Below are 18,827 nucleotides of genomic sequence, written 5' to 3' on the forward strand. Positions count from 1 at the left end.
TTATATAAAGAATATATATTTATATGAGCAATATCATACGAGTAGCAGTGCCAACGCACGTCTCCGACCATATTGCACAGCTACGAGTGTGATATTGCGTTTATACAACAGTTTGACGGCATATAAAAACAAAATCAAACATGGAGAGTCTCAAAAACCTTTTTGTATGAGAAACTACTTTCTTCCACGTTGGATCCAAATCATAAGCTGATAGTTAAACAGCTGAGCAAGCATCTTTTAAACTTTAGATCTGTAGTGTCTGTTTTTTGCTGGCTGTTTGTGGGCGGAGTAATACACAAAGGGTAAAGAGGCTGTACGGGTGCTGATATTAAATATATCACAGTTATCAGCCAATCGGATTTAAGAACCAGACAGAAATGCAGACAAGTTGCAATATATATATAAAGCACAGGACGCACATGAGCTGGTAAAGACAGTTTATTGGTTTATTTCTATGCATATATTTATGGCTTGATGCTCATGCCACCATGCACATCATCTACAGCAATCACAACTTGAAGTCACTGCTATACTGTACTCAGAGATAGAGGTGGAGACACTTGGAGAAATGAAGAAGTTCCCTGCAGGCTAAATGATACAGATTTTCAAGTAAGCCGTTTTGTGCATCCACACTATACAGAACAATTTAACGACATATTCATCAACTCACATATCCATCCGCTCCAGACATTTACACCTGCAACACTGACAGTACACTGAAGTGCCCAGGTGCAAAAGCACACCAATGGCTTTTTGGTTTGGACCATAAAACTTTCTTTGGATGTCAAGGAATAAAGTCAGACCTCTATTATACTCGATTTACATTTGTCAGAAAGGACTGAATCTAAGCACAGTGATGACACCGGAGGATAAATTTGACTATTAATTACTGGTAATCCAGGGCTTTTCTTTTTTTTTTTAAATAATATACATGCTGTATTAACCGGTGGTCATCTTTCTCTAATGTCCTGTGGTGCAAGCTCTTAGCAAACGGGGGTTCGATGCAATGCAGGAGATGTTCCGTGAGCTTAAACTACACAGCAATTACTCAACAAAACAGTTTATAATAATACTGTTATCAATGAAAATGAGTCGACTGGCAAAGGAATCTTTTTTATGTGTTTCTAACTACAAAGAGATATCATATTACACTTTTTATTAATTCATAGTTATGCTTTCTAAAATATGAGTAACTAGTCGCTGTTGCGTCTTTATCCAGTGATGAAAATGTCATAACTTCTTGTCATGGTCTGTCATGTCATGCCTTCAAAGTGTTATGTCCAAATCCTCTTGCCAGCAATTCTGGCTATACATGTCTGTATATAAACACACACACACACACAATACACACTTGAAAACTTCACACATGAGTTCAATTCTGTCCATAATACTGACCCAGGGCTGCGATACACTTGGTTTTTGTGCTGTAGAGATTAAAGGCAGAAGGACATCATTTTTAATGAGGACAACACTGAAACTTGACAAATCTCACACTCCTGCCCAGCAGTATTTCTCTCCTCCGACATCTTTGTTTTCACTTTGATGTGAAGATGAGCATTTTGCCCACTGCACTCGGAGACACCAACGTAGTCTGTCATGTTACCTGTAGAATGAACAGAAACAAAATGTTTATGTCAAAGACTTGAAAATATAACCATGATTATGTATATTTAAAACTACTCGGTCTATAATTTATGTAGTTTAAAGAGCAGTGAGAGGTATACTACACTGAAAAAAATGATGTCTGCAAAATTGTTGCAGACAATTTATATGTGTTGAATTTAAACAAATTACATTTAGAAATGTTTAACTTAATTTGTTTGTTTAAATTCCACATATCTTAAACAAATGTAGTAAATCCAAGGAATTATCTTTAAATATTTTTTCACTAAAAAATATACTCTAAAAATGCTGGGTTCCACATAATTCGTTAATAGTGTCCCAACACAAATAGTATAAGGTAACAAATTTAGGTGAATTGAGCATAAAACAATTAAGTTGTCCCAAAAAAAATCTTGTGTTAAAAAAAAATTAAAAAAAAAGAATTGTGTTGTTTCAGCTACTTTTACATAAGTAGTTTGAACAACCAGCAAAAACACTGTTTTGAGTGCATAATGAAACGAATGATGAGTAGATACTTTTATTCATCAAGAATGCATTCATCTGATCAAATATGACATTCAAGATGTTTATAATGACAAATAAATGCTCTTATTCTGAATGTCCCCGGTTGTATAATCGGTCCCCGGTTATACAAACTTATTAAAAAGCACAACTGATTTTAACAGTAACAACATTATTAAATATTTATTAAGCACTAAATTACCAATTAATTCTAAAGCATTGTGTGACACTTGAGACTGGAGGAATCAATCAATGTAATTTTAAAATATAATCAGTTAAGCTTTTAATTGTAAATTGTAAGAGTTTACCATATTGTTGCATTTATTTAAAATCTTAAAATACAAAAAACTTTAGCTTTGTAAAAAAAAAAAACACATTGCATTAGATTTGACATTTATTAAAGAAAGAATGATCATAATCTATTTTCAAGCACAAATGAGACCCTGGACCACAAAAAAGTAGTTCACACTGGTATATTTGTAGGATTATCTAACATTACATTGTATAACTTTTCTAACTTTTCTTTTTTTGCAAAACATTATTCCAATGTTAATTAAAGATCAAGTTCCATGAAGACATTTAGTAAAATTCCTACTTTAAATTAATCAAAACTTAATTTTTGATGGATAAGAATTGTGTTGTTTCAGCTTATTTCACTTAAGTTGAACAACCAGCAAAAAAATGTTTGCGTTTAATTTCTGAAATGCATAGATACTGTTATTCAGCAAGAATGCATTTATTTGATCAAATACGGCATTCAAAAAACATATTAAAGAGCACAAACTAATATTAATATTGATAATAATAATAACAACAATAATAAACATTTACTAGCACCAAATTAACATAATAGAATAAATTCTGAAGGATTGTGTGAAACTCAAGACTGGAGGAATGAATAAATGAAATCTTAAAACACATGCAGCTAGAAAAGCCTTTAATTGTTAGAAACCATTGTTAATTGTAATATAATTTACAGTAGTTTTGCATTTATTTAAAATCTTAAAATACAAAATACACAGCTTTTTTAGCTGAAAAATGTATTTTTGCCACAAATGGGACCCTGGACCACAAAACCAGTCTTTTACACTAGTGTATTTGTAGGATTATCCAACAATACTTTTCTTTTATGTAAAATTTAATTCGTATGTTAAGTGAAGATCAGGTTAGATAGTAAAAATCAAAGATCATTAAGACATTTAGTACATTTTCTTTTTTCAAATATATCAAATCTTATTTTTTGTAATGTGCACTGACAAGAGCTGAATTTAGACAGATCTTTTAGGAGGGTTTTTCTTCATTTAAGAGCTTTTTTATTCATTCATTCATTTTCTTTTCGGCAAGGTCATTTATCAATCAGGGGTCGCCACAGCAGAACTTGCAGCATATGTTTTACACAGTGGCTGCCCTTCCAGCTGCAACCCAGTATTGGAAAACACCCATACACACTCATTCACACACACACACACACACACACACACACACACACACACACATGCACTACAGACAATTTAGTTTATTCAGTTCACCTATAGCGCATGTCTTTGGACTGTGGGAGTAACCGGAGCACCCAGAGAAAACCCACACCAACACATGGAGAACATGCAAACTACACACAGAAATGCCAACTGACCCAGCCGGGGATCGAACCAGCGACCTTCTTGCTGTGAGGAGACAGTGCTACCCACTGCGCCACCGTGTCACCCCTAGAGCTTTTGTTCTCAATATTTAAATTGTTTAACCCTCAGACTCCAGATATTCAAATAGTTGTTTCTCAGTCCAATCCTGATGTATAAACGCATACAAAATAACCTTATGACTGGTTTTGTTGTCCAGCATCCCAAAGATACAATTTCCTTTCAGCAGTCGAGGAGTCATTTACCTTATTGTACATGGTGTTTGTCAGAGGCTGGAGAATTGGAGGAGAGGAGTTTAGAGTCGGATCCAGGACTACAGACCCCTTCAATGAGGTTTTTGTTGCAGTCGCCCAGGCTGGCAGCAGGAGAGAGTCTGGGATAAGCTACTTGCCCCGTCAGATCCAGAAGGTCCTCAAGAGCGCGCATGTTACTCGTGCCATTCTGCTGGGGTGAGTTCACCGGGGAGAATTCAGGGATGGAGATCAACTCCTCTTTTGAGACGGGGCTGAGAATGCATAAAATCGAAGAGCACAATGTTCCCAGTAAATTTTACGTGCTTTAGTTGGGACCACCAAACATGTTAATGGCTAAATGTCTAGGAATAATGAACAACGTATCAAAGGCATCATCTTCACACACAAATAAAGGTACCAAATCTATCACTGGAGTGGTACCTGTTTAAAAGGTACATTTTTGTACTATACAGGTGGACATTAGTACCTTTATGGTTTACTTTTGTACCTTTTAAGGTAAAAATTTTTACCCTTAATGTACAACGAGGTACACATTTGTACTTTTATGGTATTAATTTAAAATGTACCTTTAAAGAACAAAAAATTTACTTTTTCAAAAGATACCACCCCAGTGGCTATTTCTGAGTGTTTTTACATGTCATAAATGATATTTTCACAGACAGAACGTTTTTAAAATGCTAAAAAACTTAATTGCAATCCACTGAATATATCATTTACATATTTAAATATATAAATGATTTTGCTTTGTACACATCTTATAATACAATGTGGTCAATGTGGTAATAAGTTGTCGTTTCTGTACAATACAGTCATATCTATTACCTGTTTTTTTTTTTTTTTTCTAAATCTCATTTTTGTGTAATGTGCTTTATATATTGCTTTATATATGTGTGTGTGTTTGTATATAAAAGTTACAGTAATAAATGCTATTTTTAATCTTATATTTCTCTGAGAGAGACAGGGAAGCTTTATTGGGTACAGTAAATGAGCAATTTTTATTTCTTTTTTAACAGATGTCCTTTTTTTTTACAGATGACAGTTTTTGTAGGAGATTTAAACAAAATAATTCCTACATATTAGGGATGTAACAGTACACAAAAAAAATCATGATTGAACATGTTTTCCATCACAAGAAAAACAAACCTTTTAGTGTTTAGTAAACGAGCAGTGGTTTACTGAACCAAATGATGTGCATTTCTTAATTAACAAAAACTGTCAATAATGCTGCAACAACACATATATGGTGTCCAGTATATGGGATTTTTTTAACAGTTGAGAACTTGTGAAGAACTAAAAAATGTGTGAAGCTTTCAAACATTAGCAGGAAGTCTTTCATTACACACACAGAAAACACCTTGACGTGTTTCAGACACCTGTACTAAACAACATTCAGAGTATGACAAGAAAAAACAGGTATGCTTGAGCATTCTATCCTTCATATGATCACATATTGTGACCATATCCTGTTTTTGATTTGTTTACAAAACTCAGTTTGAAATAACAATCCACACACAAAGAGTTTGAAGAAGAACAATATTCACTTACTACAAAAGACTTGTCACAAGAGTGTTCTATATTTAAATATATGTGTACCATTACACCCCTAATACTGCACATACAGTACATGTACATGTACATATGCAAGCTTTTTGAAAGGCGCCAAACATGAAACAAAGAATGTTTTATCAAATACAGTAAAACTAAAAAAAAAAACATTCAGAAAAAAGCTTTGTCTTTAAATATATTGTGCAATTTAAATTAATCCTCCATTTAGTTATTTTAGTTTTTTTTATTTGAAAATACTGTCTTGTTTAAAAGATAAGTTCACCCAAAAATGTAAAAACATCCCTGTGTTGTTCCAATCCTCTGATACCTTCATTCATCTTCGAAACACAAATGAAGATATTTTAGATGAAGTCTGGGAGCTCTTGGGCCATTTGAATGAGTCATTTGAACAAGCAGCAAAAATAATTTTTGTGTAATAATCAAATAATTAAAGTGTAACGGCAATATCTTGAATCCCCTACAGTAAACGAGAACTGACTTTGACCTGACACATTGTTTTTTTTTTTTTTAATAACTCATCTCTAATAACTGATTTATTTTATCTTTGTCATGATGACAGTGAATTATATTTGACTAAATATTTTTCAAGACACTTCTATACAGCGTAACGTGACATTTAAAGGCTTACCTAAGTTAATTACGTTAACTAGGCAAGTTAGGGTAATTAGGCAAGTTATTGTAAACCGATGTTTTTTTCTGTAGACTATCGAAATATTTAGCTTAACTGGGCTAATAATTATTATTTTTTTAAATGAAAAACTGCTTTTATTCTAGCCGAAATAAAACAAAAAAAGACTTTTTATAGAAAACAAAATATTATCAGACATACTGTGAAAATTTTCTTGCTCTGTTAAACATCATTTGGAAAATATAAAACAAAAAATAATAAAAAATAAAAGGGGGGCAAATAATTCTGACTGTATATCAAAAAAACTGTATATGTTTAAAAAAATAAACAAAAAATAAACAAACCTTAACTATAACAGAAAGAGTACAAAGGCCATTTCACAATACACAAAATTTTGAACACGATATAATACAATATCATTAAGAAAGAATAATAAAGAAAATGATTAAATATAATTGATAAATAATTTACAGAGAAGTGTGTAAGCTTCACAACTCGACATATGCCTAACCAGTCCAGCCTATAAAGAGTTACAAGTCAGCATCACTAATTTAAAGCCTAATTGGATTCCAGATTTTGAAAAATATGTTGAGTTTGTTTATCAAACCATATCTCTATTCTTCCATGGGCAACACATAACTCCTAATGCAGGTTTTAAAAAACAGGCTTATAATCTGAATACCAATTTTGTAGAAATATTTTCTTTGCTAATATCATACACAAAGATACTGCCTGTGATACATGTTTGTCTCCTATTTCTGAGTTGTCTCCAAAAAAGCCCAATCTTGCCTTGGGTGACAGTTCAATCTTATATATTTATAATATATAAGATCTTATAATCTTTCCCAGTAATGGGTTGCAGCGGGAAGAACATCCGCTGCGTAAAACATATGCTGAATAAGTTGGTGGTTCATTCCGCGGTGGTGACCTCTGATTAATAAAGGGTCTAAGCCGAAAAGAAAACCAATGAATGAAGATCTTATATTCTTATATTGTATTATATAATAAAAATAAATGTGACTCATTTTAAGGCATCTTGAGGCCTTTGCTGTCTATGAAGGGTCAGAGAGCTCTAAGATTTCATCTAAAATATCTTTATTTGTGTTTTGAAGATGAATAAAGGTCTTGTGTTGTAAAAACAACATAAAGGTAAATAATTAATAACAAAATGTTCATTTTTGAGAGTTAATTAATACTTTTTTGCCCGACCAAGTCTCGGTTATAATCATGTTCTTTATACAGCATTAAACTCCAGGAGATGTTAGTTTGCTGAGAATTAAGCATTCATTTGCATAAATGACAATCAGTTTACATTATTCTTTCTATTAGACTTCAAACCTTTTGTTTTCCTGTGATGCAGATTCCTACCTGGTCAGTGTAGGGCAGTCCAGTGTACAGGATATGTTGACACAGTCACTGTGTCAAACTCACCTAACCTCCATGTACTGCACTTCATCTGCAGAGTCGTCTGCCGCTGCGCTCTTCCCCTCCACAGTGTCCAGATGAATGAGAGGCAGAGGGGGCTTTGACTCTGGCAGTGGGGTCAGTGAAGAGGGTGGGCTGTCTTTCCCTCCCTCCTTTGATTTGGCCTGGGTTATCAAATGTCCTCCAGCCTGACTGATACTCTTCGCTTGTGGGACAGTTGCAGTTGAGCTGCTCTGTCCATTGGCATGAGGGATGTCTGGTTTCTTCACAGTGATGTCCTTCTTGAATACCTGATTTGTGGCTTGTCCATTCATTTGTACGGTCAAAGGGGTTTTCACTTGGGTGCCGGACTCCTGCTTGACCACCTGAGTGAGGGTTTGGCTTTTTCCATTAGTCAGATTGTTTTCCTGAAAGCTGCGGGGTGGTATATTTGGAGGGGCTTTCATTTGGGAGGATATTTGGGTCATGGTAATATTAATATTTGCTACTGTGTGTATAGGTGAGCATTTCGGTGGTGATATCTGCACCTTTGCATCTTCTTTTGGTTGTAAACTTTGCGTCCTGAAATGTTCAGTGTCTTGTCTGATAGTCTTGGCGCTTTCTTCACTTACCTTTCCTTTCTCTTCTGTTTTCGCCGCAGTTGCGCTTGTGTTCATTTGGCCATTTGGGGAGGGTTTTTTTATGGGTATGTGAGAAGGTGACTTTACTTGTTCATTTGAACAGCCAGTCTCTGCTCTTTTTCCTGCAATCTCCTGTTTGTAGGTTTGCCCATTCATGGAGTTTGACTGCAAAAGGTGAGGTGGAGATTTGAGCTCAGCGCTTGAGATCAAATGGTTACTGCCTGAAAAAAAGAAAAAAGAGGTTTTGGAGATTGTTACAATAGAGAATAATATCTTAAGCCTGATATCAGTCTGCAATAGACAGGGAAGTAAAACAGGCCCGTAGCCAGGGATGGTTCAGGTGGTCTAGAATTTGTCCCATACATGAGCTCATTTGTCCTATTTTGACTGCTATTCCATCATAAATTATGAAATAACCCATTGAAGAAGGCTTTAAGACCAAGCGGAATCCTCTGTTGGTTGTCGTCACTTCAGCTAAACAGTTTTGGTCAATACAAACAAATATTTTTCAATAAAGTTCAACATTCAGCTGTGCAAAAAAAAAAAATACTATCTGATATAAGTAAAGTCATCTTTCACTACTGACCTACTGTATTGTTGTTAAATAAAGAAAATATTTTACAAGTAACTTTTATTCTAAACTTTGGACGATATTCATGAAGCAAAACAATGACTAATGAAAAGGTGTGAACCACATTAAAGTTTATTTTAATACTATTCAGGCTATTGTTTTTATCCATGAATTTTCAATTAAACTTTTTGAAGAGAAAAAAAAATAAATAAATAAATTGTGAAGCTCTACATTATTATTATTGTTTATTTATTTGTTTATTTTTTATTCAAATGACCAACGTAAAGAGCCATGCATTTCACTAGGCTGGCTACAGGCCTGTAAAAGAAGCATGTAGCCCAGTAATGACCAAACTCTGTCCTGGAGGGCTGATGTCCAGAAAAGTTTAGCTCCAACCCTAATTAAATACACCTGAACTAGCTAATCAAGCTCTTACTAGGTATACTAGAAACTTCCAGGCAGGTGTGTTAAAGGAAGTTGGAGCTTAACTTTGCATGACACTGGCCCTCCAGGACCAAGTTTGCGCACCTCTGATATAGTCCATTCATTCTAAATGTACTGCAAAATATAATGGGAAAAAAATTACAAAATACGACTATGGTTTATATATAGTTTGAATATATATTTGAGTATATGTTGAAATACAATTCATTCCTGTAATGGTAAAGTGAACATTTTCAGATGTACAGTTTGAATGTCACACAATCCTTCATAAATCATTCAAATGTGCTAATTGGGCTCTCATAAATTATTAATAATGGCTCTTATTATTATCAGTACTGAAACAGGAAACTGTGGTTAAGGATTCTGAAATTTCAACTTTGCAACAAAGGCATTCATTACACACACACAGGGGGGAATTTAACCAATAAGCAAGGTAAGCGGCCGCTTATGGCCCCAGGAAATCTGAAGGCCCCCAAATAAACACCTAGAAGTATAAATTATACATATAAATTATATACAACATCATTTTCTATCATATTTTGTATGATGATGATCAAGAACAATAAGTTTAATGTTTATCAGATTGCAAATGCGCAAATGTGTCGTAGGTAAAGATTTTTAGAATCGAAAAAGTTTTAGTTGTGGGTCCATTTTAAGAAAACAAATCCTTTAAAAAGTTTTACAAGATGCATTATATGTAGTTATTGTTACTTTGCATAAAGAAAAAACATAGAAAGGAGATATGCTATATGAATTAAAACAGCAAAATAAATCAATTAAAAATAAATTAAAGTACAAAAGGTGCATTTTAGAACTTTTGGGCCCCATGGCCGGAATTGCTTTGGGCCCCCAAAATAACTAAATCTGCCCCTGCACACACATACATGCATAGAGTGTTATTTTAAATTCACAATATACTTATGTGTTTACTGTATTTTTGATCCAATAAACGCATGAATGTCTTCATTATAGTGATTCATGATCTGTTTCATACCCTCTGTACTAATGCATCTAATAAAGTTTAAAACCACTGGAACGACTACAGTGTAAATCAGAGCAGACTAAATATAGTCAGCGCAGTCTTTGAATAGATCACCTTGAACACAACCTATGACAGAGAATATGATCCCCTGATGCCCTCTCCTGACACTGAAGAAGATACTGCAATGGTGGAAAAATACCAGCAGTTCTGCTGACATATTCTATACACATGTGCCTCTAGGGGGAGGAACTGAATACTACAGCAGTTCAGCAGCATTCACAAAACAGGGAACCCTGCATGCATAGGTGTCACTTCTATAGTTATTCTCTTGGCTTTAAAAATAGTTTGGCATTTTAGAGAGAGCGGGGTTGAGTCCTACCTGGAGGAGAGACAGGGTATGAGACAGGAGAAAGGGCCTCTGGGCTTCCATCTCTCTGTGTGAATATCAGGTCATTCTGTTACTTTAACTTTCAGAGCAATCATTTCCGCTCTACTTTCTCTACTCTAGGGCTATTCACATCACATTCACATGGATGGTAATCCACGCAGGTATTTGTCCCAGTTGTACTACGTTTTACCTAATTTATCCAATTAGTTTCCTGTGATGAGTGAAATCATATGTTACTACTGAACATGTTTTGAGTGGAGATACTAAACAGTCATGTAGTAAAGAGTGATGAGTGAATTGTTTTGCATTGATACCTTCATCTCGCCGTCACTCTTCCTTGTTCTCTTCATTATTTCCTCAATTCTCTGTAGAGAACAATTTAAGCAGAGTTCAGTTACAGTATTTGCAGATTTGTTGAGTCAGTCCTGTTGCAAATGACAACAAGAAAAGCTGGATGAAGTAACTTAAATACAAAGAGGTAATGACTTCACATCTGTATTTTTGTGTGAAAACCCAGACATTACATCTATTTTATTCAAACTTCTTCAATATGTAAAACGTTTAACTTATAGTCAGTAAAGTATGATGTTTACAGTTTGTGTACATTCCCTGCTTCTGTTCTCCTGCTGGATAATATACATTTTGGCTGATCTTTGCAATGTTGATTACATTGTATTGCTGCTGGCCGTACCTTTTTTCGTTGTTGTCTCTCCTGTTCCTCCTGCTGCTTGGAAAGCTCTCTCTCCTGCTGCTGACGCTCAGCATTTTTCTGAGCACGACTCTCAGCCTCCTCTTTCTGTTACACACAAACACAAGTAATGGACAGTTGATAGACAGACAGACCGATATATACTGTAGATAGATAGATAGATAGATAGATAGATAGATAGATAGATAGATAGATAGATAGATAGATAGATAGATAGATAGATAGATAGATAGATAGATAGATAGATAGATAGATAGATAGATAGATAGATAGATAGATAGATAGATAGATAGATAGATAGATAGATAGATAGATAGATAGATAGATAGATAGATAGATAGATAGATAGATAGATAGATAGATAGATAGATAGATAGATAGATGGATAGATATATGTTTGTTTTTTTAACAGCTCAGGTGCGAGGTGAACAGATCGCATGCTGTCTGAGAGGAAGATTGTGCTAGTATTACATGACTCACCCTATTTGTTAGTTCCAAGTCGTCTTTTAATTCCTAAAGCAAATTCTAAATAAAATGGCTTGGCAAACATATATGTTTGATGTGTTCCTCTGGCATTCTTATAAAATCTTCTACTTTATACAACATTTTCTCTGTTCTGTGCAGTGCCTCCTCTTGCAACAACATTTGTATCCATTTTAAGTGCAATAACCTTTAAACTGTCCCAGCAAGACAAAATGTTTGGACTCCCAATGTCACTAGTTTATACACTCAATGCAATTTTTTTTCCAACAAATCCCATAACTTCTAAATTATCCACCTCTACCAAATGGTTGATTTGTGGGTTTATGGTAAATCTATACTGTGAAACATCAGGAAATATGAAGTGTTTCTTTATTTTTTGAAGTATGCCATGATGAAATATTCTCATTTAACATGTTTTCTTGTTTGTTTGTTTTACAATAAAACCAAAAACAAGTGTAGTAGTGCAACAGGATTATGTTTGTTTGATTTTTGTAAGCCAACAATGCTGTGGTAGTGTAAACCATTCTGTAAATGACTTTAACTGTCATTATTTAAAACAGTCAACATGTGGTCAACCATTTGGTAGAGCAGGCAATTAAAGTGATAATGAAATGCATAGGCATTAAATGATGATAGCATTAAATGAAACACCCATATTTGTAGTAAATCCTCTTACAAATGCAAATTCAGTACGGTCATGCTCAAAAACAACCATGTCGACACCTGTATTCTTCTTAATGCATGTTAAGTAAATAGCAACAGTACTGTTTTAATGCCAAAAACACAGTTTGCTGTAGTTTGCGGTGGCACAAGCTGTTCTAACCCATTATCTTCTGACCTCTTTCTCCATGTGGGCCTGGAGCTCCTTCTCTTTCAGTTTTTTCTCCTCCTGCTCTCTCTTCTTCTGCTGCTGCTCGAGTCTGCATTTTTCCTGCTCTGCCTGACGAATTCTCTCTTCCTGTCGAGCTCTTTCCTCCAGCTGCCTCTTCTTCAGCTGCTCACTCTTCAGTCTGAATAACACACACACCAACAGTCACTCCAACGCATGCATTTTATTAAAAACCAACAAAACATCATGTTTTCAAGCAATATTCAAATCTCACTCTAGTGAGGTATTAAAGTATTATGATGAATTTTATATTTGATAACAAAACTTTCAGCTCTTTTGATATCTTGTAGCTTTAAAAGTATTTAATAAACAGTGTTGGGGCAAGTTATGCATTCCAATATCGAGCTACTCCCCAAAAAAGTAACTAGTTGAGTTACTTAGTTACTTTTTATGGTAAATAACGTGTTATGTTACTTTTGCGTTACTTTTTTTACCTATCTGAGGCTTGATCTCTTTCAGAACTTGTTTTTTTTTTTTAATAGAGGAGTTCTGCGATTATCAATGCACTGTATAACCTACACCTACATTAAAATCCATCAAAAAATAATATTTTAGAATAATGTTATCTGAGAACTTCCTTACACCAGAGCTACATGCCATACAAACAGATTATTGAAAGTTTAACGCAATCTGTTTGCTATTTTTGTACTATTTTGTCTTGAGTTAAATCACTGTCTATTAAGACAATCTCCTTTTCTTTGATGCGTTCAAAATAATGAACATGTTCTCTCATTGACTGCGGGATTCATTGAGACTACTTTAGTTTTAATTCATCAATTTATTTCTTAAAAGCTAATTAAATAAACTAAAAAGTAACTCAAATATTATGACTTAATTTTTTTAAGTAATGCGTTACTTTAGCATGTACTTAGAAATGTAATATTGTTAAGCAACTCGCGTTACTTGTAATGCGTTACCCCCAACACTGTTTATAAATAAATCTGAAATAAACTAAAAAATAACTTTGTTATGCAATGTGTATTAAAATGTCTGAGTCACATTCATCAAGCACTGAACACTATGTACAGTAGTTGAGGGAAATACAGTGTCAGTCACACAGACACGCACTTCTCCTGCTCCTCCAGATCTCTGCGCTGTTTCTCCTGCTGTTCCTTCAGGAGTCTGGCCAAACGTCTGCGTTCAGCTAGCAGACGAGACGCCTCCTCAGCATCTGTCGTTCCTGCAATCACTTTGCCAGCAGAGTTTACAGGTGAAGCGTCTGAAATAAGATAAGCAGAGTCATTTTCACTATTTGAGCATAGTGTAAATATTAATTGTAAATGCCGTTTCTGTTAAATTGAGTCATTAGTAACTATTCAAATTTAGAAAGCTCAAGAAACACAAAACAATATCCCTTTAAGGGATCTCAAGAGCCAAACAGTCTCTTACGCAGACACATTTCTTGATTTATAGGTATTGGATCTTAGTTTTGCGACGTAGTGGCGCAGTAGGTAGTGTTGTCGCCTCACAGCAAGAAGGTTGCTGGGTCGCTGATTCGAACCTCGGCTCAGATGGCATTTCTGTGAGGAGTTTGCATGTTCTCCCTGCGTTCGCGTAAGTTTCCTCCGGGTGCTCCGGTTTCCCCCACAGTCTAAAGACATGGGGTACAGGTGAATTAGGTAGGCTAAATTGTCCATAGTGTATGAGTGTGTGTGTGTGTGTGTTGTGTGGATGTTTCCCAAAGATGGGTTGCAGCTGGAAGGGCATTCGCTGCGTAAAAACGTTCTGGATAAGTCTTGCCTTACTAGACTTTTAAAAGAGCAACAGACATTTCTCAGATGTCTTAGAAAATCTCCATTTGTGCTCTGAGGGTATGAAAATAATGAAATAAATTCATTTTGGGGTGAATAGGCACGGGACGATAATCGTTTTCAAGGTTTACCGTTCCTAAGGTATGTGTATGTGTATGTGTTTTTACTTACTTTTTTTTAGGACAACAGTATCTCCGGTAGAAAAGATATCCAAAGATACCATTTTAAATTGTAAAAAAAAAAATCTGTTTTTAAAACTAACAAAGTCAGCAGAAGTCAATAGTTTATTTAAATTATTAAGCCTGACGTTTACTGCTCCAAAAAATTATAAATGTTTCTCAAAAAAAAAAATATTGTGTTCAAGGGGGAAAAGTTTTAGTTTTTTACCCAGACATTTAAAAAGAAGATATTTTAGAGCAATAATCACAATACTGTGTAACCTTGATAGTTTTATTCAAGGTTATCATGCCGTCAGAATCTTATACGGGCCTATGCCTAGGGGTGAACAAACCCATTAAATTTGATGAAATATTTCATTCATAATTATTATTCCTGTTTCGAGCATAAGCATGTCCATCAGTGCACATGGCAAAACGATATCCTAGGTCAGAAGTTAATGATCAACTTTCACCTGATCTCCAACAGTATGTCTTACCGGCAGAGGAGGAGGAGGCCGGTCAGCGAAATTAGTTATTAATTATGTAGTAATGAATGATTATGTTTTAACAATACAGGCAATTACAAACTTCACAAATAAAAGTTATAATATTACATCTTGTTTGGTTAAATTACATTTACATTTAGTCACTTAGAAGATGCTTTTATACAAAGCAACTTACAACTGAGGAGGAATTCAGAGATCAACAAGAACAGGTAATTATACAAAGGAAATGTCAGAGAATTTAGTGCTAGTGTTAGACGGGTATGGGGAAAGAGAGAGAAAGAGAGAAAGAGAGAGAGAGAGAGAGAGAGAGAGAGAGAGAGAGAGAGAGAGAGAAAAAGAAAGAAAGAAAGAAAGAAAGAGAGGTTCTACAGGTGGTTTTCCAAGCCCACTCACCCGTGTGAAACAATTCATTTATACAATATCCTTCTGCTTAGTCACTTTTTCAGCGGTCTGAATAAACCGCCAACTATTCTCCACATGTTTTACGCAGCAGATGCCATTTCAGCCACAACCCTATACTGGGAAACACCCATACACTCTCATTCACACACACACTCATACACTACGGGCAATTCAGTTTATTCAATTCACCTAAAGCACATGTCTTTGGATTGGGGGAAACTAGAGATGGGACTCAAACAAGCAAACTTCTTGCAGTGACAGTGCAAACCACTGAGCCACAGTGCCGCCATGAATGAATTTGTGCAATGTTTTTTTTTATGTAAAGATTGTAAAAATTGTGTCTGGTGCAAATGGTTAATTAAATTGCTATAAATATTTTACACTCACTTGAACTTAACTAATTCACACAAACCAATAAAGTAAGTTTTATTTGTAACAAATAATCTAAAAAAAGCCCACATTAAAATCACAAAAAATAAGATACTTTTAAATGTTGTCAACAAAGGTTTGGAATGTTTCAGATGTTAGACCCACCTGCACTCTTGTTTGCAGTCACATCGGCACAATTTGATTTAGGATGTTTTTTCTCTGGGGTCTCAGTCTTGTCGTTCTTTTTCTGTTGGTTTTCCAAAGCTACACTTGTTTTGTCTTTTGCTCCATTAGTCCCGTTACATTCTATCTTTACTGTTCTTCTTTCTGTAGGTGGTGTGCTGAAAATAGGTGGCTGTATTTTTGCAGCCTTGTCCAAGTTTTCACTGTTAATACTCTTGTTCTGATGGATCTCAGCCTTGACAAACTTGCTCTCCTTTACATCCTCAGCTTGTTTGTCTTCTGTATTCTTGCTGTTCTCACTGATGGCGGTTCTGTGTTTCATAGGGGACGGAGGAAACTGCCGCACTGTACAGGGGGACTGAGTACGACTTTTCGGCAATAACCTTCAAGCACACACATGGAAAGCTGATTCAGATGCTTGCAGTCAGCGCATTGCTGAATAAAAATATAATTAACTGGAGATCTCTGTGTCAGCATCTTATATAAAATAACAATATAGAAAGTGTGTGCATGTTTTACTTGGGTGTTGCAGGTGAAGCAGAGCGGCGAGTGACATCAGCAGGAGATTTGGCTCGTCTGATTGGTGAACCTGTGGCCGGTGAGCCAGTCCTCCTCTCTCTGCGCAGTCTCTCCTTCTGCAGCAAACACAAATAATGCATAATGCTCTATAATACACACAGTGGCCATAGGGCTATATACCAGTTTCATTGCTGAATTTTCAGCAGCCAGAATTCAATGTCACATGATCATTTACAAATTAATTGAAGATTTTCATCAAATCTCAGTCTTCAAAAGAACCGCATTTATATAAAATAAATATGTTCTGTGACATTATAAAGGCCTTTATCTACACTAGTGATTAATGTAATGTGTCCTTGCTGAGTAAAAGTATTGATAAAATCTTACTGACAAATGTTTGAATGAAAGTGCAGTTTTCAAAACACCAATAAAAGTTTAATAAATTCAGCATACAAAATTAAATATATTGTTAGATGAGTAACTGATAACTTAAGAAAACATATTAAATAATAGCTCTCAGTTCTAATATTTGTTTCTCTTTGTTTTTATTAAAAAGAAAAATGGAATGTCGATTAATTACAGTTTTTCCTCAATTGCTTTGGTCCATTTTTCGAAAGTCGTCACATTCTCTAAACTGTGAGTGCAAATGTCAAAACTGTTTGCTGGAACATCAGAACTTTATTGCATGTCTGCAAAATGTTGTTACTCCCCCAAAACATTTCATTCATGCTTCAAAACCTAGTTATCATGTCAGTAATTTGACTAAGGTCACCAAAACATTGAGTGTATTTGTCATTTTGTGCGCCACACTGCTCAAAATGATTAGTTGTTTATTCACCATGTTAAAAAATCTAATAGTTGTTGAAAAGTACATAAAAATCGATAGTACATAAAAAATAAACATTTGTATTCATACCATACATTTATTTTTGTATGAATGTTCAATTACATTTATAATTTACAAATTTCATATTTCTTACCATATGTTACCACAAATTAACAAAAAAATACTACAAAATAGCATCTATGAAAAAAAATATTCTTGGTGGGCATCCTGTCGCTCTTGTTGGCCTTGCCAGAGATTAAGCTTCTTCCAATTGCTCTTCCACAAGCATATTGATGCAGTTCAGGATTGTTGAAGTTCTCCATTCTCAAAAAAGGTAGTCATTGTGCTGTGGGCAAGCTACATATATATTTTCTGTAAAACTGATTAGTTAAATAGATGATATTGTGAGAGAGAAAGGAAAAGACAGAACTGCATAGCACAAAGACAAAACAAAACAAAAGGAGAAATGTGAACATGTGACAATCTCCTTTGAGATGCACCCTTAATAAAAAAGTCAAGATTCACATGGGAGAAATGGACCAATTGTAGACAGATTTAGAAAAAAGTCTAATAGGAAAATGCATTATGACAAAATATTATGATAACCTGTTCAGCCATTTTGCATGTAAGGACTTGAACAAACGATTTAATGTTGTGGAGGTGAAACTATTCAATAGAGACCAAAATAAAAAAAAATTATGATCAACATGACATGGTCAATTGATTATGTAGGAAACATCAGAGAATTGCACATAATCATTTGTGTGGATATACAAAAGCATTTGCAACCTGTTCAAAGGGATAAGAAACTGCTTTTCTCATATGCACAAGTGACACAATGATCTGAAGATTGAACAGGTAGAAAACAGGTAGTTTTGAGAATTTCAATTCTGATCTAAAAAATGGACCAAAGCAACTGAGTAAAACTGAAAAAATGCAAATAATGTTTACCATAGATTGATTGTTTGTTTTTGGCTTCAATTTGCATAATACCAATTCCAAAATACATTGTCTATATTCACTGAGAATCGAATGGATACAAATATTTTTTTCAAAATGGGGTGTACCCAAATATGCTGAGCACTGTATAGACAAATAAAAATCCTTGCACTCAGAGAAGCAGAAGAGATGAGCTTCTTCTGACTGACCTTGGGGGTGTTGGGGGCACTGACAGCTCCACTGGACTCTTCTGCCTGGACAGGATTATTTCTGCGGCGGCTCGGTGACCCTCGATATGGTGACCTGTGAGGACTGGAGGGCACTGAACAGGAGAGAGACATAAGAGCATTTCCCTGTCAGAACAGATCTGTCAATATGACCATTCGCGGACACAAACTGACATTAAACACTTAGCAAGCCACATATATGCACACATACACACTCTTCATCTATC

The 18,827-nt window shown here is 34.9% G+C and overlaps 1 protein-coding gene across 39 annotated transcripts in view; it reads right to left on the minus strand.

The window, feature by feature from the left end:
• Positions 1-422: 422 nt before the first annotated feature.
• The window catches only part of map7d2a (MAP7 domain containing 2a), a 41,123-nt gene continuing 22,718 nt past the window's right edge, over positions 423-18,827 (minus strand). For 23 of the 39 annotated variants that reach the window (NM_001327937.1, XM_073949607.1, XM_073949596.1 and 20 more), the window contains 11 exon segments: positions 423-1,603; positions 4,007-4,266; positions 7,641-8,475; positions 10,631-10,685; positions 10,954-11,004; positions 11,331-11,435; positions 12,670-12,841; positions 13,789-13,939; positions 16,072-16,472; positions 16,609-16,724; positions 18,583-18,695. In NM_001327937.1, the coding sequence (NP_001314866.1) occupies positions 4,008-4,266; positions 7,641-8,475; positions 10,631-10,685; positions 10,954-11,004; positions 11,331-11,435; positions 12,670-12,841; positions 13,789-13,939; positions 16,072-16,472; positions 16,609-16,724; positions 18,583-18,695 (2,258 nt within the window). In that variant the 3' untranslated portion in view covers positions 423-1,603; position 4,007. 39 annotated transcript variants of the gene reach the window in all.

This window comes from Danio rerio, chromosome 5, assembly GCF_049306965.1.
Source record: "Danio rerio strain Tuebingen ecotype United States chromosome 5, GRCz12tu, whole genome shotgun sequence".
Taxonomy (NCBI): domain Eukaryota; kingdom Metazoa; phylum Chordata; class Actinopteri; order Cypriniformes; family Danionidae; genus Danio; species Danio rerio.